This window comes from Bemisia tabaci, chromosome 2 (assembly GCF_918797505.1).
Source record: "Bemisia tabaci chromosome 2, PGI_BMITA_v3".
Lineage (NCBI taxonomy): Eukaryota > Metazoa > Arthropoda > Insecta > Hemiptera > Aleyrodidae > Bemisia > Bemisia tabaci.
Genome location: NC_092794.1, coordinates 4243168 through 4266023, shown reverse-complemented (window position 1 = coordinate 4266023; position 22856 = coordinate 4243168). Strand labels below are relative to the sequence as shown.

The window sequence follows — 22856 nt, the reverse complement described above, 5'->3', positions numbered from 1 at the left end:
ACTGCCGGAAGTAGTTTTATGATCAAGGCCGTTAAGTCTCGGCTCGATGGGAAAAAGGAACTGAAAGCATACGTCGGCGTCTTCCGTTCATTCTACTTCGAAATGAACCAAGCCACATTACGACGGTGAAACTGCCAAACCACGTATCTCGTTTGCGGTGTTTAAAAATCTACGCTCGCATTTTATTTTTTTAAAGTAGACCAAATCAATATCGTTCCTTGAAATTTTCACAGAATTTTCTCCGCACGAAGAGGAAAAATCACAGAAATTTTCAAGACTGGACGTTAAGTAGTTTTTCATTTAAAAAATAAAGTATGACAGGAAGTCTGCGACGTCGCAAACCGAGATACGTGGTTTGGTAGTTTCACCGTCGATTTAGCTGTTGCCGAATTCTACTGGGCAATTTCATTTTTTACCAGAGGACTTGTGTGCGCATTCTTTTGAAAATTTGAAGGAAATTTATTCGTGCTATGCAGAAAATTCACTGAAATCTGCACTAAAATTCGCACAACAGTTTACATGCAAAAAATTAAATTGCCCGATCAAATTTGATAATCGCTGATGTGGCTTGGTTCCTTGCCGCTTTGTGAACTGCGGCCGCTGCTATGTTCCATGTGAAAGCACGAGAGCAGAGGAGGCTCTCTCTACACGAACTCCATCAACTTCTCTGCCGTGCGCACGGAAAAACGCCGTATGAGCCTCTAGGCGTTGCTAGATTTCCCTCGGTTAAAAACGACCTACTGGGAAAATTTTGAATACTTTTTCGTCAAAATGTTCAGGCAATTCTGTTCGCAGCTTAATCCAAAATATCTGCAAATTTCAAGGAAAAATACGGATATCTTTCCTCAAAAATACCTGTTTTATCCAGGGAAATTTGGCAACTCTAGAATAATGTTCTTGCGGCGTTTTTCCTTACGCCGGCAGCACTGGAGAGTTGCTTTGGGCCAAACTTAAAATTTTTGAGGTTTTGGGAGAAAGGAACCAAGCCACATCAGCTATTGCCTTAACTGGGCAAGTTAATGTTTTACACGAAAACGGTTGCTTGCATTTCGGTGTAAATTTCATTGTATTTTTTGCATAGTGAGAGGCAAATTCCTCACAAATTAAAAGAAATCCGCGCAAAACGTTCTCTTGAAAAAAATTAAAATGCCGAGTTAAATTTGGCAATAGCTGATGTGGCTTGGTTCCTTTTTGCTAAACGCGGTCCATGTACCACGCCAGGCAGTTGATACAGTTTCTTCAGTGATGACAAACTTCCGTGGTTCGGAAAGGAATTGAATTTATTTTTCGTGAAAAAGTCATTGTCCGAGAAAATAGTCCATTATGAATACTCACTGTCAACTTCAGAGGTGCATCCGGTACACAATTTTGCGATATGTTTCCATAGCAAGAAAAGCGAGAACCCTCAAAGAAACAATTATTCAACTCCAAGGATCTACTCTTTTTCGATATTTAGTAAAGCGGAACTGCAGACGCTCAATAATTACATGACCGTCAATTCAAATTTGGCGCTGAATCAATGGTACCGTCTCTTGAACCAAACATTTAACTGAACCTTAGAGCAGTTCTCGCTGAGGACAGTATTATTTCTGGAATATGGCCCTCTCTGGAATTATTAAAGGAAGAGCTTAATGACTCCGTTTATTTCTTTTTTTTAAATTGTATTTTTACTTTCTATATTAAAATTATTAAGTACGACAACGACGCCTCACTAAATGCTAATCATTGCTGCTCAGAGAGACATGACATGGGTTGAAATTCCGACGGTTGGTAACTTGTTAAAAAAATACATTTACTACGGTATCCAAGGTAGTGACTTTTTCCGTCCGTCACTAATAACGGATATTTGAAACTTTCCGCAAAATTTTATCGCTAACCTCTCTGTAAATTTTTTTTTGTCCCTTTATTTGAATTTATAACTCTCATCAACACTTGAATAGTCAAAATTTTTAATTTTCCACGAGCGTTTTCGGATACAGTTTGACCTTTGATCAGAACTCGCCGTCACACGTTGTTCAGCTTCTAATTCCTGTTCCCCTCTCCCATTCTCTTACCCACTCATCAAGCAGTGAATCATCTGTTGTCCTCCTTTCCTCGTTCACCAGAGCTGTAATTTAACAGTTTAAATCGTAAGTAAATTATTTAAATATATATTCAAGGAACTGGCCGTACCTTCTTTCTTTATTTCACTTATATTTTCCTTCTGAAAAGGGTTCTCTCGAAGGGAATAGTGTTTCCATCTTGCTGCCCCTTCAAAGCCTCCTAGGCCATGTCTCTCTTGTTCCTGCTTTGTTCCTGTCAGTGATGAGCAGTTTTTGCTCTTTTAGTATCTTTAATTAAATATAATTTCCTGCTCCTGCAACCGAGGCCTTCGATCGATTCGGGTTACTCTAGTCCCTCGGAAAGCACCGCTGGAGGAAGCAAATCAGCCCCTGTGTTTTTTATGGTAACCTTGAATAGAATCTGTGTTTTCTCCATGAAACACTTACTAATACAGAATTTGAAGTTTGCAGTAGAATCAAAAGTCTATTATCTGTTATTTTAACCGAACATTTAAGATGTGCTCCCGTTCTAGGATATTCATTTCCAACTATTACTGTTTTATCATGTTCGTATTAGCAGAGAAGATTCCATGTCTATTGTTCTCTCTCATCGAGCCTGTTTTCTCTCTTTTGGGTTCCCATTCTGTGCTTTTATCTCCTTCACTAAGCATAGTACTTACTCTTGCTGCCAAGTATGATTCTGATTCCTTAATTGTAAGTTTAAGCACCCGAAACACCCGGCATTAGGATCTTACTCGCCAGTAAGTGTTGGGCTGTCATGATACCAACTTTCAACAGGTCCTATCTGCTTTGAATCCTTAGTCTCCTCTTTTAAAGTGAAGTCTAGTCCTATCATACATTGTATCATCAGTTTTGTTGAAGCATGTTTACATTTTAATAGAAATTTAACCTCGTTCCATGGTTTAGTCCTCAATTTTGTTTGAACCTCAAGTAGTATTAGCCTGCCATAACCTAATGTTGAGAGGCATCTCGTGCAACTTTGAAGAATCTCAAACCGGCCAAGTTCTAATAATGAGGCTTTTGGTTTGATTGGGTTATCAGTGTCCTTGCTCCGGTATTAATCAGGTCATCTTTGGGTTCTATGGAAATGCTGGAGCATGCAGCATTCTTTCACGTCTCGGAACGTTCGTTTCGTGCCCAACCCATCAGATCAGAACCAAGTTCATTTACTCCTTGATAGGCTGATGTTCAACTAAGTACACATATGAATAGTAATAGGAACAACTGTGATCATGTTTACTTCATTTGAAATTGTCACTCACAGTCTTATTGCGTATTGGGGTGCACAGAATCGACATTTGCTCGTGACCGCCTGGCTACTGCCAATACCACCCACCCTTACGCGGCCACTGTTACAGGTTATCTGGTCAAAGCTGCGAAAAGTATGAAGGATCACCATGGGAGGACTAAAGAAAATTTACTTTCTTACTTGAAAAAGTGAATTTGTTGTGGGCGTGGAACTTTCAGTCAAATTTTTAGGCATGTTTGGAATGAAATTCGCACACCTGAATCAAAGTTGAAATGAAGGGGAAAATTACTTATTGTACGCCAATATGGAATATAGGGATCAAGGGTTATGACAGATGCATCTTGTTAAATGCATACGTAGGCGAGGGGTTAAGGGATCTAAGTTTCCAGCTGTTTTATCAGCTTTTCTTAAATATTGATGTTTCTCCATGATCAAGAATGTCATATTTCAATCTCTCCGATTTTGAAGTTTCATATTACAGAGTTCATTGGGTGAAACTGCACTACTGAAGAGTGAAAATTCACACTTTTGCGTTCCACTCGTAGCCCGGTCATTTCTCTTCGCAGCATTTACTACCACACTCTCGCACAATCAATCATTTTACCAGGATTACTAAGTAGGAATTAGCACTGTCCATTTTCTCTGAGTTTGTCAGACAGACTCTGCAAGTGAGAAGGTTTTGCTGCGAAAGAACAATTGAAATCGGAAGATCTTGGCATGATCTGTGCAGTGCTTTAATGTCCAGTAGCTTCCTTGAAGAATTTGCTTGTAGTAGTAGCTGCATTATTTTTTCCTTTTCAAATAACTAATTGTATTTTTTTCTTTCCTCATTTTTCAGCCAGTTATTGTATGAGTCAAAAGGTAGAAAAGCCAGTACTCTCAGGGCAGCGGATCAAGACTCGTAAAAGAGGTAAGTTTCTTTCAATTTTTCCGTTAAATTCTAGCTTCAAGCCTTTGCTGAGATAAAGGCTTCCTTGCTTTTAAGACCTCTCAGTACTCATCTCTCTTATTTGTCAACAGATAACAAATAACTTATAAGCTATCTAAAGTGTGTTCCACTGATGTGAATTCTCTTCTGATTCAATCATTTGATATGATCTATCTACCCTCCCCGGGTCGCTGAGGAACCTTCACAGAGCAGCTTTAAATTGAAGTTTTTTTCTCCCAAAATATGGTCTGAACGTTCCCTGCTTTTTACACCCCCTTTGAATTGTCTTGAAAATTCAATTGAAACAATTATTTTTTAACAAACATGTTTTCGTTGCAAGTACCTCTCTCAAGTTGAAGCATGAGGCGTGTAGAATATGTTCCTCAGAATTTTTTGCTGGCTCTCAGAAACTAGGTTCCGAATTCCTCTTCCACCTGATAAATTGAGAAAATTCCTATAAGAACTGAAAAGATACTTTAGAATACATAAACATGATCTGAAAACCAGCCATGCACTGCTGACAGTATTAGTAATTAGAACCATCTTTGCCAATAACTTCAATTTTGTTTTCAATAAATCACGGGTTTCTCATGATTAAACCAACAGTCCTGAGAATCAATGACGATTTAATTTTCATTTGCCTTTCTTGGATGGATGAATGAAACCTCTCTAAAGGACACTTAGAAATCATTTTTTAATCTTCGCCATGAGCTTTGTATCCTACTATTACTTAATTTTGAATTATTTGGCTTTCAATGATTATAAGATTTTTTTTGAACTGGAAAATGATAATTTCCATTTTCATTTGCCTTTCTTGGATGGATGAAGAAAGCCAGAAACTCTTTCAATGTAAGATCTGCCTATCAATGCATACTTAGTAAATGGTTGTCTTAGCGTGGAGGCAAGTATTTGAATGTGAGTCAGTCATCCTTAGATATTCAATCATAGAAGACAGGATTGTTAAAAGCTTTTTTAAAATCACTCGTGTTTTGATTAAGAAAAGGCTGTATGGAAAATTCTTAATGGAAGATTCAAGCATTGAATAGGCTCAGAATATCTTCAAAGCTGCCTTTTTTATGAACAAGTCCATGTACTGTTGATAAGAAACTACACAAGGGCCCAACTTCTTTCTTTCAGTCGTTTTTTTTTTTAAAAATTTCAGCATAATGTTTATCCTCAAGCCTTTCAAATAAATTCTCATTCTTTTGATCCCTACCTTGCCAGTTGTCAATGCTAAAAGTTTTCATGACGCTCCACAGTTTCTCCCATCAGTGAAATTTTGACATTTTTAACCATATTTTACCCATTTCGCTCTTTTCCATTTTTCCCTCAATTATGGAGTACATAGGTCAGTCGGGCCTGTACATTAATTCCCATTAAAATCCTCATTCAAAAAAGAGGAACGAAATGTGCAGCAATCATTACCTTCACCCGTACTTCTTCGGATCTTGAATTTTCTGCAAATATTCATTGAAATTCTACGGCTTTTTATAATTAACCGAACATTTTTTAGTTACAAAATGTTTGTCTCTATTCCCATTTGCCTCTCTTTCTCTCAAGAGATTCAGTCCCCCCTTCTCATCTCTGGCCCTTTTCTCCCTCCTCTGCACCCTCTTTTTTTTCTGTTTGCTGGAGCTCTGATCCTTGTATCTGTTTGAGTTCTTGAGAATTTGTGGTGTTGAAATTTTACTAGTTCCTAACTACTCTGTCAATCAGGAAAACCGCGTTGTTTACAAGCAAAGAAGCAAAACTTCAAAAACATTTACTCTCTCTCTTTCTCTCTCTCTGAGTGTATTGCTCCAAGATCTGATGTTGATTGTTGAACTGATACTGTCTTGTTGAACTGCTCTGTAAGCAAGTGTCCTTGCCAGTGTGAAAATAAATTGATACCAGTTGCTGGGTCACAGCTTGCTTGACCCCTCAGTAATCAGTCAATTCAGCAGGCTATTATATGCTTAGCTGAAATTTTTGGAATTTCACTTTCTTTCTCTTGCCCTCTCTTTTCTCTGTATTTTTACTCCAAAGCAGTCACAACTTTTACTTGAGGTTTAGCCTTTATTTTCTGATTGCTCTCTCTAATGAGCACAATCCTATGAACAGGGTTTTTTTTATTTGTCAATACCAATTAACCTTGTGTACTAAATTAGTTTATTTATATTCTTCTTTTTTTCTCTCTCTTCTGTCCAATTTATTTGAGTAGTTGAATTTTCAAATATTCTGTACAGGGTTTCTACAGTCAGGGAATACCAGTAAAAGTCAGGGAAAAACTGTCAAGTCATTTTTATTCGCTTTCTTGAGTGGATTTGATGTTTTGAGCATCAAATTTTGCCTAAAAACTATTTTTAACTGTGTCTTTTTAACAGTGAGGCATTTGTTCAATTATTAGAGAATTCCACCAAAATAAGACAGGGAATTAAAATGTAATTTTCCAAAGTCTGTGGCAACCCTGTCACTAAAAACGTTCAGTCACTTTGACATCTTTATTGCATTGGACAGTAATTAATGTTTTAAACTAAATTTTCTAAAAAAAAAGAAAAAAAAAAAAAAAGAAGCCTTGCCCAAAAAGTAACCCTATACCTAGGTTTAAGTACTCTTTTGCCTCAGTACACAAGCTAGGAGAAGAATACACGAGAACTTGGTCACCAAAACGAGCAAACCTCTAATCGTTGCAGATCAAATCTAATAATTGAGCAAGTGCTTCTCACTAGTACATGTTCGTATTGATTTGTTCACACTTCTCAAACACTGATATTTCTGAGCACTGAGATAATCATTGAAGGTCCCATCAAATGCTGAATTCACCTTGACATCCTTGAGCATATTAAAGTAGGCAGCTTCACCAGAGAGTCTTTTCCTGCTCTCTGGGCCTGAGTTGTCCAGGCTGGCTGCAGAATGTCATGAGACTCCCTCTTACTGAAGGATTAAATGGACCGCGTTAAACAGAAAGGAACCAAGCCACATCAGCTATTGCCAAATTTAGTTCGGCAATTTATTCTTTTACATGAAAACAGTTGTGTGGATTTTCGTGCAAATTTCAGTGGATTTTCTCCATAGTACGAAGCAAATTGCTTAAAATTTTCAAAGGAATCCACACAAATGTTCTCTCGTAAGAAATTAAATTGCAGAGTTAAATTTGGCACTAGCTGATGTGACTTGGTTCCTTTCTGTTTAACGCGGTCCAAATATCCCCCTGGCTGGTTTTTCTTCCCTTGTACCCATCCTTTTCCCTCTATTTTGAGCCAGCCCTAAATTACTCCATCATTGTTGCTGAATTTGCTGGACTCTTTTCAATTTTTTTCTCGTGTTATAAATAAAAAATTGTATCAATGAATGGGTGCAGGTGTGAAAAAACTTTTTGACAACGCGATTGTAAGGGGCTCTGTGCGAGAATACAAAAGCTGGCTCAATCGCTTTTTGGGGGGGGGGGGGATGTTCAAAATTGCAGCAATTCTTACGTACAGAGCCATTATAAGGCCACCACTTTGAAATTTCTGAGGATGAAAGGAAAGGTGTTTTAAAGTAAGGAAGGCACTTTCGAAAAATGAGAATGAAAAGAATTTCCTGCATCTCTGATCGGATGATTTGGTTAAAGATCACTTGTTCTCTGGGATGCTAAGCTCTCTAGATTTTGAAAATGAGACAACCTCTACAGTTCTTTTTTTGTCCTAAATTCTCTTCTTTTCTTGTAGACAGAAATTATGTCTCGGTGAAATGAAACATTAAAACTTCCTCTTTCTTTTTTTTTTTAATTGAAACATATTCTAGTCGCATAGTCCCAGTAATGCCAGATGTGGCTGAGGACTTGACTTTCATTGCCATTTTGGTTTTTTGCCTTGGAACAATCAGACTAAATTTTCGTTGAGGAAGGACTTATCTAAAGTACATAAATATTTTTTAAAATTTTAAAAAAAATCACCAAGCTCTACACTTGCTCAGCTAGCTGATTACAATCAGTAGAGTTTCAAAACATATCCTCTGTTCAATGAAAATGAATTTTTTCTGCTTTCAGATGAAAAAGAGAAGTATGACCCTGCAGGTTTCCGAGATTATATACTTGCAGGTCTCAACAATGCTGGGCCTGACGTAGAAGCTATTTTCAAATTTTTAGATGCGGCAGGATCTAAAGTTGACTACCGTCGATATGGCGAAGCCTTATTCGACATCCTCATCGCGGGAGGTCTGCTGGGTAAGCAAGAGTTTTCATTCTAAATAATTCTTTCTGTATATATCCTGGAATGACGAAATTCTTACCGCACTACGATATAATATGGTAAAACCTCATTCATCTAGGTATCTCACTATCTGACCTGATAGTCAAGTTTTATTAGCACAATTTTAAAGCATAACACAGCTTGGTGGAACGAGTTTAAATTTTTTGACAAGTCACAAGCAAAAACTCTTCAGGTTCTTGAAGTAGAGTGTCTATCGAGTCAATTCAGTCAAAAAGAACAAAATTCTGTTGAGCTCGTGGAAAATGAAGTCAATTTAAAGGTATTTTGGGGCTAAAATAGGCAAATTACCCATGGCAAGGCCCATCATATTATTTAAAATTTTAATTAAAGACAATAATTGAATCAATATCAATTTTATTTTATTTAATTGGGGTATTTTATTCAATTTTTTTTTTAAAATTTTATTTTATTTTTCTATGCTTACTAAAGAAACTTTGGCATTATATGCAGGAAGAAAAAAAGTTTAATTAATATGACTGGCCTTGCTATGGGTAATTTGGCTATTTTAGCCCAAAAATACCTTTAAATCGACTTTATTTTCCAGGAGCTTGATTGATTTTTTTTCTTTTTGGCTTAAGTGACTCAGTAGACACTCTACTTCAAGAACCTGAAGAGTTTTTGCTTGTGACTTGTCAAAAAATGTAAACTTGTTCTACCAAGCCGTGCTGAGCAAAAGAGCAAGGTCAGCAAGACGGGAAAGAATCTACTTCCGCTTCAAAGATGGCGTGGGCAGCGAACATCTTCAATAGTTCAAGTCACATTGGATAGTTTGATGATATTAACAGCTGAAACCCGATTAAATATTTTAGAGTGAAGGAATCTTAGTAGTTTAAATTTTTTCTCAGGTATTTAGTCTGTTCACTAGAACAGGCTGGATCATGAAGGTATCACCCTGTTTCTAATTCCAGATTAACTCAATCAGAAAATTGGCGAGGAATTCTTGAAAGTGAATGGTTTCAAGTCCATGCAGGTCTTGATTTGATTTAGTGCACAAATGAATGTAAAGGAAACTAAAATTTTTACATTTACCCTAGAGAAGAATTGAAGGAAACTGGAGAGTTCCTGAATCAGTCTTAGTCGAAATCAGTGTCACTCTAAATGATTATTTAAATGTGATGGAATCAGGCAAAAGAGCCCTCAAGGTGGAGACTCAAATTGTGTAGCGAAGATACCGACTTGGGTTTCTAAATATTGATTTTTAGTTTTTAATGCTAAATGTTTTCAAGCCATTATTTGTATTATTAATGATGTGTCAAATGTTGAAAACATTCTCATTGAACGATCTTACTCCAATGGATGGCAAACCAATTTAAAAAATTCCAAGATGTGGTAAAATTAGTAAGGGAGAAGTTTCAATAACCATCTTGAAATTTCAGCAATTCTTGTCTCCAGAAGGAGATGCATAATTTCTGGCCCCCCTCTCTAATACTCTTGTTTATCAAATTGTTTCATAAGTTTTTTTATCTTCTAGTTCCCGGTGGATCAATCGCTCAGGAAGGAGACAAATTATGTAAAACAAATGTATGCGTCTTTGAGGCACCGGCTGATTTGCCTTCGTTGAGAGAATTCGAACAGGTAATATCCTCTCAGAATTCCTAAGCTCTATTTACTTCACTGGCACTTTTTGCCACTCATGTAATTAATATATTTTATTGCTTGTCAATGGGCCTGTTGCAAACGTTTGCTAGAGTAAAACTAAGAGTTGTTTATTATAGATAATGCCTCAAAAATTACCATGAGCGCATCGGCAAAGTCTGAAATGCACTCATAACTTCACAAGCTGCGCAAGAAATTTGTGTTTTTTTCAGCTTCCCGCTTCAAAAACGATACTACGGAACAGGTGAACATTTTGTCAGAGGAGTCGTTCCATTGTCGGCAATATTCATCATGACCGACGCCAATCCGCCGAAACATCTGTGATGGGACGAGATAACACCTGACCAGTATAAGATCAGATAACAATCGGCGTGTTTACGTTCATATTTTCCTTGCCTACCTTGATTGACCTTGAACTCTCCTAGTATTACGCGCGAAACTGCGGGAGCGTCGGCTATGATGAATATTGCCGACGATGGAGCGACTCCTCTAGCAAAATGTTCACCTGTGCGGTAGTATCGTTTTTGAAGCGGGAATCTCAAAAACACGTAAATTTCTTACGCAGATTGTGAAGATATGAGTGCATTTCAGACTTTGCCGATGCGCTCATTGTGATTTTTCAGGCATCATCTATGGGAAACAACTCATATTTTTGCTCTAGCAAAAGTTTGCAACAGGCCCATTTCATTTACACGTTCATGTATGCCCCTGAATGGACCATTTTAGAGCTTAGATTACTGTAATTTTTACCCCTAATCAATCGGCTTGCTTTCATGAGCGCTTGTGCGTGTCAGGGTTGCCTGCGATCTGGAAAACCAGAGAAGTCAGGGACTTTTTGCTTGGTGCAGAAGCGAGAATAATCTAAAGGAAAAAATAATCAAAGTGGAAGTTAGAATGTAGGGGATAGTCAAGGAATCCGAGAATTATGGAGTCAGGGAAGAGCATAAATAGTTAAGAAATGTGTAATGAACAAATTATGTCAACCCTGGCTTTGCACCATAGAAAGTGCTTAAAAACTCCTCTAAAACAGCTTAATATTTTTTATTTTAAGGCCGCAGGTACCATGTAGAGTGTACACACATATTTCTGTTAAATTCTATGTTGTTGATAGTTTTAATGTCATGTCAGAATCCTTAAAAAATGTCAACTGAAGATGAAAACATCAGAATATCTCCATTAAAGTTTGAATAGAAAATCTACCAAAATTAAAGCAGGTATTTAATAAAATTTACCAGAAGTTTAAACCAGTGCTAAAAAGCTGACGTTCCAAACAAGATTCGTTACACATTTTTCGAGGGCATCTGCCTAAATCCCAAGATTGTAACTGACATGTCAAATTTCCTGAATGTTCAGTACACTGCCTATTCAATAAGATACCAAAAAGTAATGCAATTCTAATATTGAGTGTCCCAAAAATATTCTTTTAATGCCATTAGACCTGTATTTGTGCCACCTACCTTGCGCGCTAGGTCTTGTATGTTAACTACTTTCACTGCATCGAAAATTGAACCACTCTTCAATCCCCACATTAATTTGTTTTTTCTTATTTGTTCTGTTGCAGGTATTTGTTAAGTTAATGAGACGGTACAAGTACCTGGAGAAGATGTTCGATGAAGAAATTAAAAAAATATTAGTGTTCATCAAGGGTTTCAATGAAGAAGAAAGAATCAAATTGGCTAGGATGACAGCACTGTGGATTTGCAATGGATCTGTGCCGCCAACCACTCTACAGGTCCTGATCAACGAACATCTCGTCAAAGATTGTCTTGCCTTGGATTTTCTACTCGAAGTTTTTGAAACATGGAAGCAAGAAAAAGGACTCACAAGTTTAATAGCAGCCCTTAAAAAAGGCGGCCTTGAAAGACGGTAAATACTTTTTGTTTACATTAGAGGTACTTCCACTCACTGAGAGTAGATTCCCAGTTTCAAAGTTCATGACTCAATGATGTAAGGCTCTATCGCATACTTTTCCTCAAAACTAATGACAGGGTTGCCACAGTTAGGGAAAATGATGAAACGGTGAGGGAAAATTTGTTAATCACCTTCATTTGCTTTCTAGAATGGATTTGAGGTTTCAACTATTTTCAATTATGCCTTCTTAACCATCTGTCACGTATTCAATTGTCAGGGAATTCCACCAAAATGTGTCTGGAAAATGTCAGGGAATTTCATTTTCTTAATTCTGTGGCAATCCTGTAATAAGTGACTCGCAACTTGAAACTTTTTAGGTATCAATTGGAGCAGGTTTCTAATTTTATTTTTTTTTTTATTTGATTTAATGCAAAATTTTGGTTTTTTCAGTTTATTGGAATTTGTCCCTCCCAACAAACGCACTGAGGAATTTTTCCGCACTGCCTTGGAAAGTAGAGGTTTAGCAGACATTGTCAAATTCCACATGGCACAGGTAAAATTTTATGTAGTTTGTGTCTTCTGTATTTTCAATTTTTCCTTTTCTTTGATATAGCCCATGCCAGAGTAACTTTTTTAAGCTTGTGTCAGATCCATGGGCACTGGTTAACGCTTGACTGACCCTTAAATTCATTAATAGGGTTTTTTTTTTACACGGAAGAATTAATTTCTCTCCCAGTTACTGTTGTCAAAATAACTACAGATTTAACTACAGCTTCAGCATATTGATTACGTTTGAAGATTTTCCCAGCACATTGATTACGTTTGAAGATTTTCCCAAGGAAATTTAGATAACTGCCTTATTGAGCATTTAACTGTGGGTACTTGTTCACTATTATTTCATTGCAATGTTACAGGCAAATGAAAAGGCTAAACGCTGCCTGCAAGAACAATTAGCCGAAGACTTGGCCGAAGAACGTCCTATTAAAGACATAATTAGTGACGTCAAAGACACAGCAGCAAAAAATATGATTCCTGAAAATGAAGTTATCACTCTGGTATGTTTATCACCTCTTCTCTCCTTTCCTTCGGCAGTAATTTTATTTTTAGTAGATCCATCAATCGAAGCTTCTTTTTTTTGCATGTTCACTGCTCAGCATTCATTTCGATACTGGTTGATTACAGTAGTAATGAAGTGTTTCTAAGAGGGTCACAATAGGAAAAAGGGCCAGTGCTAATTTCATTTCTTTCGCTATTTTGATTTTTGCCATATGTCCGATGAAGGTCGCAGCCATGGTGACTTTTTAGTGGACGCTGTCCATCAGAAAAAGACATGTTTTGTAGTGTGTTTCTGGGCGCCTACAGAAATTTTTCAAAATGTGAGAACAGTAAAAATTTACTTGTGAAAAGCTCTTACATCCTTATCCGCTTTCTCTTTTAACGGGTGGAAAATTAAAACACTGCCATCACCGGAAAATATTTCAAAAATTGCTTATTGCCTCCAAAGGTAGCAGAACATAAACGTCTTTTCCCAATAGACTTTTCATCAAGGAATTCTCTCCAACTATCCCATCTCATTATCTAATCCTTAATAATTTTTGCGCAAGATACAGAAATCTGTCGAAAAATTTCTGTGTATACTATGTGAAATGTTGCTTTTGTTTCTGCTAGCATCACAAAAACTTGCCTATAATACAGCAAGTGTACATCTCATGAGAATCGTTAGTATGAATCACAGTAAAATTATTTTTGTTTCTCTTTGATTGTACTCAAAACTAAAAAGTATGATAACAGCCTGTAATTTTCTATCACGCAGCATTTTTACCTTAAGGTCGTATTGCTTAAACGCTTCATCACTCTGTTTAAATCTGCGCTCCCAGACTTCATCTCCATGCCTAAATTATAACTATAATTATGCCTGAATCATTAAAGTGAAATATTTTTCATTCTCAGATCTTTTCATGCTCTATTATACTTGCTCCTTTTAGATTTGGTCAACTGTAATGGCTCAAGCTGAGTGGAACAAAAAAGAGGAATTAGTTGCTGATCAGGCTTTGAAGCATCTCAAGCAATTCTCACCTCTCTTCGCTGCCTTTGCGACTACAACTCGTTCTGAGCTTGCGCTAATGCTCAAGATTCAAGAGTTCTGTTATGAAAACATGAATTTCATGAAAATCTTCCAGAAAATAATTATCCTATTTTATAGAAGTAAGTTCCTTCAATATCATCAGCTCATGAGTTATATTTATCGCGCAGGATCTTACGCTGGCAAAGCTATAGTGTGCAGTCTTTGATAGTCAATCCAATATTAATGGATTTTCCCCCCGAGTTTTTAAACAGCCTTTAATTCAGGGATACTGCCGGATATGTTTGATAATACTTGAATTTTACTATGTTTGGACTTTTTAGTTTCAACTGTTCGCAATATTTTATAATTTTTTTTAAAACAAATACTCTTAAAGTTTATAATCTATCGAATTGCACTTAAACAAATTGCACTCATAAAGGTTGAGAGATTCCAAGCCTTAATTCTATAATTGAAGTTAATCCATACCGATCATCTAGTTCGAAGCAGTAGAACGTTTGCACGGCCATGCTGTAGAGTTGGCGCAATGCTTGTTGAGAATTCATCCCGATAATGGGGAAATTTCAGTCCTTTCGATGCACGTTTAAGGTAAAAAATAACTAAGAAATATAATTCCAAAAACCACAAGCCTAGAACCCCTTGTGTCAAAAGTGATACTAATGCACCAATGATTTATTAATTTTCAGCTGATGTGATATCTGAAGAAGTCATCCTCAAATGGTACAAGGAAGGTCATTCAATGAAAGGGAAACACTTATTCCTCGAACAAATAAAGAAATTTGTGGAATGGCTTCAGAGTGCTGAAGAAGGTAAGTGATTCTTGATTCTGTTCGTTTATCACACTGTTTAACAAACTTTAGATGAATCACATGAGTTGACGCAACACTCGTCGCACTCAAATAGATTAATTGTGTATCTTAGCCCACTTAGTTAGATCTATCAGAAACACTGCAACGAAACGTCAGTCTTCAGACTGGTGATCCAACAAATCAAGAACTTAACTCTGTTACCAAATATAACCCGTGAGTCCAAGGGTATTATATGACTTGTCTTAGAAATAATGGAAAGGGTTGCCCCAGGCAAAAAATACTAAGAAATGTCAAGGATATCCCGGTAATGTCAGGAGAAATGACAGAAATGTTGGGGAAAAACTCTTAAGTCACCTTATTTTGCTTTCTGAAATGGTTTTGATGTCTCAAAAGACAAATTTTGCCTGAATATTATTTCAAATCATTTCTCTTTAACTATCTGGCATAACCTCCAATGTTAGAAAATTTTACCACAATTTGTTTGGGAATTTCATTTTCCAAATTCTGCGGCAACCCCGAGAGGCCCTATCGAGTACTTTTTAGGAATCGCTGACATTTTGATTTTCATGGGCTATCATTTTTTTTTATTTTATCAAAACTGACTCCAGCTCAATTGTGCTAAAAATATAAGTTTTTTTCTTGCACCAAATTATTAGCATTAGGCTGTTCGTGGGTTACGAAGGAGCATATGCAAAATGTCTCTAGTATTTACATAAATATTGAATCCTAAGGAAAGGAGGACATCCGGCAATTCTGAATCCACAGATAATCTTTAATTTTTTGAGTGTAGTAACATGTCTAATTTTAACTGATTAATATAGAAGGTAGTAGATTGTTTAAATAAACTACTACCCTCTTCCTTTGGTCTTGTTAATTATGAGAATAAGATTTTGTCAAGTTATAATTCATTATTTTTTCCTTTGCCTTTTTTTAGAGTCTGAATCAGGAGAAGAGGACGACTAATTTGTTCACAATCCAGATATCAGGTATGTAGCTTTTGTTTTTATTTCTTCAACTTAACACACAAAGGACTTCGTATTTAACACCAAGAAATTCAAGGCTAGCTAATTTTTAGTGTATTTTCCGAAGGAAAGATACACTATTTTTTAATATTCTTTTAATATGATGACTCTCAGGGCCGTAAAAATCCCTGGATGAGCCTTAAATGAGCCTTTAAAATCCGACTTTCTTTGTGCCAATCTCTAGGAAAGCGGGACTGAAATGTTACATTTTCAGTATTTTTATAAGGATAACTGATGCAACATGAATTATTACTTGAACCAAATCACTTGAACATTTTTATGACCCTCTGCAAGAACAGGGACTGTCATCTATGATAAATCAGACGGGAGTTATTAATACCAAAGAACAGAAGAATGTCTTACGAACTTTTTGGGGCATAAAACCCCAAAAATTTCAAAGCAACTTACAATGGCAACTTAAAGTTTACAGTCGGGCCGTTTAAAACTCTTATTTCTCATGTTTAGGTTACAAAGAGAGTTTTCAGTCGAAATCTCATAATCCAATTTTTTATTTTACTGTGCAAAAATCACCGCATTGATAAGTTTGCCTCAATGAAGGGAAATCTTTTTTACTGTGGAGGTCACATTAGTATTCTGATCATTTTGTCTCAATAATTTAAATTTTTTTTTGTGCTATTCGCATATATTTGCTCAATTTTCAATGATTAGTTTTCATGAGTACTTGACAACCAGCATTGTTTTCAAAATTCACTCCCTGCACAGCCGGAAAGTACTCGACTCTCTTTACTTAGAAATGACTTTATCGAGACCACTAATCGGACGGAGTTTTTAATCAGCAAATGCAAGAAATGATGGGACTAGCCCTGAGTGATTTTTGATACCGTAGCCTAAGAGAAGTTCTGTGGCGGCGTGGCACTCGCATACATAATCACAACGATGCGCCTGGCGTGCCGACGCGCCCGCTGGAAGCAGTTCCAACTTCGGCCGCTAGTTGCAGTTCGATCGCTCACACACTACGCGCATCATTGAGATTATGTATGCGAGTGCCGCGCCGCCACAGTTCCTCAAATTTGTTGAGGAAATAGAAAGGGCTATAATAAAATCTTGAAGTCAATTTTTGTAATGCAACCATGTGATCTTTGCACCTTTCAAAGACTACTAGTGATATCAAGTCGTTACTAGTGTTGTATCAAACACTGTAACTCTCTGAGGGAAAATTGTGCTTGTGCGTAAGCTTTTTCCCTCTGTATTGAGATTTTCAGCTTTATGCTGATTTTTAACGCACGATGGCTACAAAACTTCAACAATCCGTCTTTATATTGTGCGTCCACCGCAATCAGTTTGTGTTTCAAAGATTTCCTCTGCTTTTTAGCATTACTGGGAACCATCAGTAGTAACGCTTTCTCATTTTGTCTGTTTCAGTGATTCATTGCTGTGCGAATAAATCTTTCTTACCCTGTAATTTTACATCCAAAATCACTAATTTTTTTTATCATAAAACATTATTTTAGTCTAGCAGATACATTTTATTTATTATTTTTTTATTTTTTTAAAACTGAATGTAAACTTCGTCATGTTCAAGCAGGTGAGTCAAACCGTGTTTGTTAGCGATCCTCTCCCTCTTTATGCTGCATATTTCGCATAATATCATCGTATATTTTATCACTAATGTAAAAATTTGAATAGAAGGAGAAGAAGAGTGACTTAAAACTATATTTTTGTTTGCTTTATTCTTGTTTTCTTCATCTCCTTTTGTTTTCCCCCCTCCCTTTCTTTGTATGTTATACAATTATCGTATTCTGTAAGTCAGTTTTACTTCAACGAACCCTAAATGAATAGGTGAAACTTCCGATTTGGGTGCAGGTGTTATTTTAATTGAGTTCTTTGTTAGGTGTAATTTTTATTATTCCTATACCTTTCTATTTATTTATTTATTTATTATTTTTTTTCTGTAATTTTTTTATCTGATCATTTTTTGGGCAACCAATCAATAGCTATAGTCTTTTGTCACAATTTTTTTTCTTTTTCTTTTCTGGCTTTCAAACGTATTTGTTTGCGTTCAATCATCGAATCAATTTTTGATGAAGTTTATATTTAAGACCATGATCCACTCTGTATGACTCTTAAACATTGTAAAAACATGAAAAAAAGGGAAAAAAAGATGAGAAAATAGAAAAAAAATGTATAACTGTTTTTATGATAATATATTTTGATACTGAAAATTTGAATGATGCTTTATTTTAGTAACCCCAAGTTTCTGATCTTTTTTCTTCCTTGAAAACAAGATTATTCTTCAAGTTTTTCCACCCATTTCTTCACCCTTCTTAAACTCATTCAAAGAACAATATGATATGGAGAGTGGCGGCTGAGAGGTAGCTCGATCCATTGTCTAAGAGGTAGTTGGCTTCAGCGAGCCTGTGTCCTTTGAATGAACCTAAACACTTGCATTTTAACCCATACTTAAATGATTAAATGAAAGAGCGATTCGCTCACCCAATTCTGCCCTTCAGTTGTCACTTTTTGGGTCGTAGACTGCACCTAGGGGGCAAAGGCTTTTTTCCAATCTGTCATTGCCAGACAAGTGCTATGACATCATTGTAATAAAATTTTATATCTTAATTACTTCATACAATTTATTGTTTCCCCCTGTGCTTTAGTAAATTTTCTTAAGATGTTTCACGGGTCCAAATTCCTATTTTAATTTTTTCCCTCTTTTCATCTATCTAACTGCCAATTCAATTCAAGATTGAATTTTACAGTTCTTTTTATTTTTATTTTTCATAAGATTCTCCTAAATTTGTTTTTCTCTAATGTAATGCGAACAAACTTTCTGAGAAACGGAAATGATCTAATGATTAGCAACAAGGCGGATAAAGAATGGTGGTCGCATTTCGATTTTGGCTGCCATCTTGAAGCGATGTGACGTCAGGAGGGTACTGGTTTTGCCGTGCAATCCAAGGTTGAGCCGACCCCCCCGGCCTCGGCCGGCCCATGTACCCGATGTGCCCGATACAGTGTGACGTCCAGAGGGTACGAAATGCGACCACCATTCTTAATCCGCCTTGGATTAGCAAATCAATCCATGTGTCATGTAGGGGTGCAGAAAGTTCCAAAGAGCTGTTCGTTTGCTGCAGTCTGACGATTTTGCCCTGCGCAGTCATATTTCCATTCTGTTTCAAGGCCAATAGTCTGATGTTCCAGCTCAATATCTGATTAGATGGTAAAATTTGCGTTTTACCCAATGTTTTCAAAGTGTTGAGAAGGAAAGAAATAGAGGTATTCGTTTTTTAAAATCCTTCTCAAACCAAAATTGCCACTTACATGCCGTGAGCTGTGAGCCTAGAATCATGGAATCAATCATTTTCTGCACCCTTGTTATCATGTGAAAGAAATCTTAATTAAGCTGGAATTAGAGTAGGAGGAAAAGTAATTTAAGAGCCTTGTACCTGAAAATTTGAAGCTTGAGTCGGAAAAAAGATACCTTAACCTCAAGTGAAAGTTAAGTATCTAATTTTATTGCCACACCGTTAGCAATCCTTTTATCCCTTCCCGTATCTGTATGCAACTTAATGGACCTATCTTATTTCCTTAGTGTAGGATTTTACCCATGTTTAAAATTTGACATGCACTGAGACTACATGATAACATATCGACAGCAATAGTCCGCAATCTCACATCTTGTCTGCGGTGTCTGAAAATCTCCGCCTCTATGTTATTTTTTTAAAGGAGAACAAATTGACATTATTCTCCAAAGTTTTTGCAGAATTTTACTCGCACAGAGAAGAAAAAGCACAGCAGTTTTAAAGAATTTCCATTGGGTAGTTTTCCGTTTAAAAAATAAAATATTACAGGAAGTCTGTGACGTTGCAAATGGAGTTATGTGATTGCTGACTTAGACTGTTGATATCTGGGAGTAAAATTTTGTTGTCAGAAAATGTCCCAAACACTTGCAAGTGGAAAACATCACCATTAAATAAAGAGCCAGAGAAAAAAGAGCCGTGTTGTGCTCATTCTTAGAAACCTCAGGAATTTGGTTCAAATCCACGTTTGAACGGCTTGAGACGGAACAATTCTCTAGTTAAAGTTTTAGATTAAGTTCAAAGCTAGTTTAGCCAATACAGCGCCGCAAAAGAAAACTTCACCTAAAAGTGTCCCCTGGTGTTTTCTTTACCTACATATCTAAATCCGATATTTTGACTCGTCTCAACAAAACTTTCTACACGTACCCAAAATTTTTCTCCTTGGGACTATAAGATCCCTTTTCCTGTAGTCAGTCAAAATTACATAAGACTAGCCTGACCCTCGCCCCCCCCCCCCCCTTTTATTGAAATAAAATGGTCGATCCCTCGACTTTCGCCTATCTTGTAATATGCTTCATGGAGACGCAACTATTTCGGTTTTGGAATATGTAGATAACCACTTTCGCCTATTTTATCAACTGAATAATTCAAAGGCTAAAAGGGAAATAATACTAAATGCAACAAGCACCGGAGAAATCTATCAGAGGGACCTGCTCACATGCCAAAATTCTCGGAGACCCATATCACCCATAGCTTGTAAACAGGAGAAGAGACCTAGAACTGTGAATTTTCTAATAAATCTGATATGAAAAAATTTTTAATTAGACTGCAATTTGCCATTAAGAGCCACAAATTCTGGCTCAGTGTAGAAATAACGCACGTACCACCTATTTCCCTGTGCAAATACGTGTTTTTACGAATGGGCCAAACTTCTTGAAATCTCGGAGTTTCAATACGAGCCTGAGAGTGCTGCACCCCTGTGTGCGAAGCTGTAAACTGAAGTGTAAATATGCTGCACTTGGTTCCGCCGGCGCTAGCGTCGCGCCTCTATCAACAATGCAAGACGGGGCTGTTTTTGTTTGTTCGTCCGTTTTTTCTCGAGCAACGACTTGGAAAAACGAATAGTTTTCGCTGGACTCCGTTCCAATGAGTGTCGGCCGCGTCTCGCGCCTGCCGCCGTTTGTGATAGTGTATTTCAAAATGTTTCGGCAGTAAAGTGATAAGATTTTCAGTTATTGTGCGATCCGCATACCGTTGAAACCATGGCGGAAAAGTCTGGGAAACCTCCCCCGAATGTTATCGGTCTGAAGCCTGTTCCAATGAAATTATTCGCAACTTGGGAAGTTGATCGGACACCACCGAACTGCATTCCTAGGCAAGTCTTTTGTTTACATTGATTGGCACCACACATGTCTAATCATCCACTACTCAGTAGCATATTAGGATGGATTGATCAATTTCTCTTAGCTGGGCATTCGGCCAGCCACTTCTATTTTCAGACGATGTATGGAGAAGCTGTCAATAAACCCATCCTTTTTATCAACTTCATCTATCTGTCACTCAAACCCCAGTCAACTAGTCTTTTTGAGTATCTGCTCACATGCCTACATCGTTCAAACTCCCTTGTTTTGCCTGAGGCAGCCCCACATTCAAAAGCTCGCTTTACTTACTGGCTTGATATTTTTGAGCTCACTGTTTACTTCCCGAACAAGTTTTAGAAGCTCCTCCATACATCATTCCTTTGTTCATACTTGGCCGCAAGCTCCCTTAAGCCGCACCAAGCGGGTGTAATTTGATTTAAATTGGCTTAGGTTTGTCATTCAATACCCACATTAGGTAGGTATTGAAAATTGCATCAAACTGCTAGAAGCATTTTTTCTAAGCTTTGATGGAAATATATTAAGGCTGTCAAAAGTTTTTACAGTAAACAAATTTGTTTACAGTTTAGTCAAAACTATGACTTTAACAAACATCGCATAAGGAGTGAATCACTGAAAGACAAGATCATTTATTATTTGATGGAGAGTGTATCAGATAAGCTGGCATTCATTTTTGACGCATACCAGAGGCACCATGTCAGGAAATTGTGGGGCCGGGCAAAGAAGCGACATTTTCACTCCGCTTCTCGCCTGGGCAACAGGAGAAGAAGGTTTTCTCTAGCCTGCTCCTTTCAAATGGGGCTCCTGTGTCATAATTGTCAGATTGTTCCACATATTTTTGTGCGGTTGCATCATTGTCCCCGGTCCATCTGCAATTCCTACTCGATGGTGGCAGCACAGTTACTTGCAAACGGAAAGTAAACAAGTATCAACTCATTGTAGTAGAGCCGTACTTATGAGCTTGTTTTTGCTGGTACCTCAAGGAAACCATGCCCTCATATTTTTTACCGCAACAGCACAAGCCATGAGCTTTTAACTAGTTGTGATTGTAATTTACTGAAACTAAATTTAAATAGTTTGTTCCGCACAGGAACTGCCAAGTAGATTTGTTGATCGTTGAAATTAGGACTCCAACATGATGAATATCATATAGGAGTTTAAAATAAAAAAATACTTCCTCTCTACCCTATGGGAGCGAGAAAGTAAAATGATAAAACTTAATTTGTATGAATCCTCTACTGTCTAATTGTTTCGCATACAAGTTTACTTCAATCAAAATAATGGAGAATTTGCAAGGGTCTGAAATTTGTTGAATTTCCTGTTTAAGTGGAATCCTCTGAGTGAACTGAACACGAAGATACCCTTGATTCATAAATTGAGCAATTATTAGAGGAGATATGACAAAATAACCGATTCTGCTAAAATACATGTGTTTAAATGGGAAATGCCGCCAGATGACGTCACAAGGCGGCACATTTTCTCACTTTTAAATCAATTTTTCTCCAATTTCCCATGTCAGAAAAAAATTATGAAAAATATTGCGAACTCAGCTCATTAGGCACTTTCAGATGAAGCAATAAAAAAAATGCGTGCAAATTCTCCATTGTGGTCAAAACAATGTTCATTTTCGAGGAAACTTACGAATATTTTCCCTTGAAATTTTTAGGAGTTTTCGGTGGAATTGCGAGTAAAATTATCTGAAGAATTGATAGAAAAATATTCATACGTCCACCAGGAAATTCGTATTTCATCAAGGGAAAGGCCACGCCTGAAGGCTCATACGGCATTTTCCCTTAGGACGGCAGTATAACAGTCATAATCCGAGTGCCCGCCCTCGCGGAAATACTCCCGATTCTAGTGGGTACGCCGTTTTTCGAAAATTG

The 22856-nt window shown here is 37.0% G+C and overlaps 2 protein-coding genes across 4 annotated transcripts in view; both read left to right on the top strand.

Annotated features, from left to right (window-relative positions):
- The first annotated feature begins 1930 nt into the window (after positions 1–1930).
- kra (basic leucine zipper and W2 domain-containing protein kra) lies at positions 1931–18022 on the top strand. The gene is made up of 11 exons (XM_019048480.2): positions 1931–2129; positions 4151–4222; positions 8250–8426; positions 9944–10047; positions 11630–11934; positions 12370–12472; positions 12834–12974; positions 13905–14124; positions 14689–14811; positions 15746–15797; positions 17217–18022. The coding sequence occupies exons 2-10, from the start codon at positions 4162–4164 to the stop codon at positions 15772–15774; spliced, it is 1263 nt and encodes a 420-aa protein (XP_018904025.1). The 5' UTR covers positions 1931–2129; positions 4151–4161; the 3' UTR covers positions 15775–15797; positions 17217–18022.
- Positions 18023–20627: 2605 nt separating this feature from the next.
- Positions 20628–22856, top strand: part of KrT95D (phosphofurin acidic cluster sorting protein KrT95D) — a 94276-nt gene continuing 92047 nt past the window's right edge. For 2 of the 3 annotated variants that reach the window (XM_019048462.2, XM_019048460.2), the window contains exon 1: positions 20628–20969. In XM_019048462.2, coding sequence (XP_018904007.1) covers positions 20857–20969 — 113 coding nt within the window. In that variant the 5' untranslated portion in view covers positions 20628–20856. The remainder of the gene's footprint in view (positions 20970–22856) is intronic. The other variant, XM_019048461.2, reaches the window with a different exon arrangement.

Bases quoted from the DNA above. Each gene is read 5' to 3' on its own strand.
- kra (XM_019048480.2), top strand. From the start codon at position 4,162: ATGAGTCAAAAGGTAGAAAAGCCAGTACTCTCAGGGCAGCGGATCAAG. The intron at 12,975-13,904 runs GTATGTTTATCA...TGCTCCTTTTAG, and splicing joins AAAATGAAGTTATCACTCTG to ATTTGGTCAACTGTAATGGC. The intron at 14,812-15,745 runs GTAAGTGATTCT...GCCTTTTTTTAG, and splicing joins GCTTCAGAGTGCTGAAGAAG to AGTCTGAATCAGGAGAAGAG.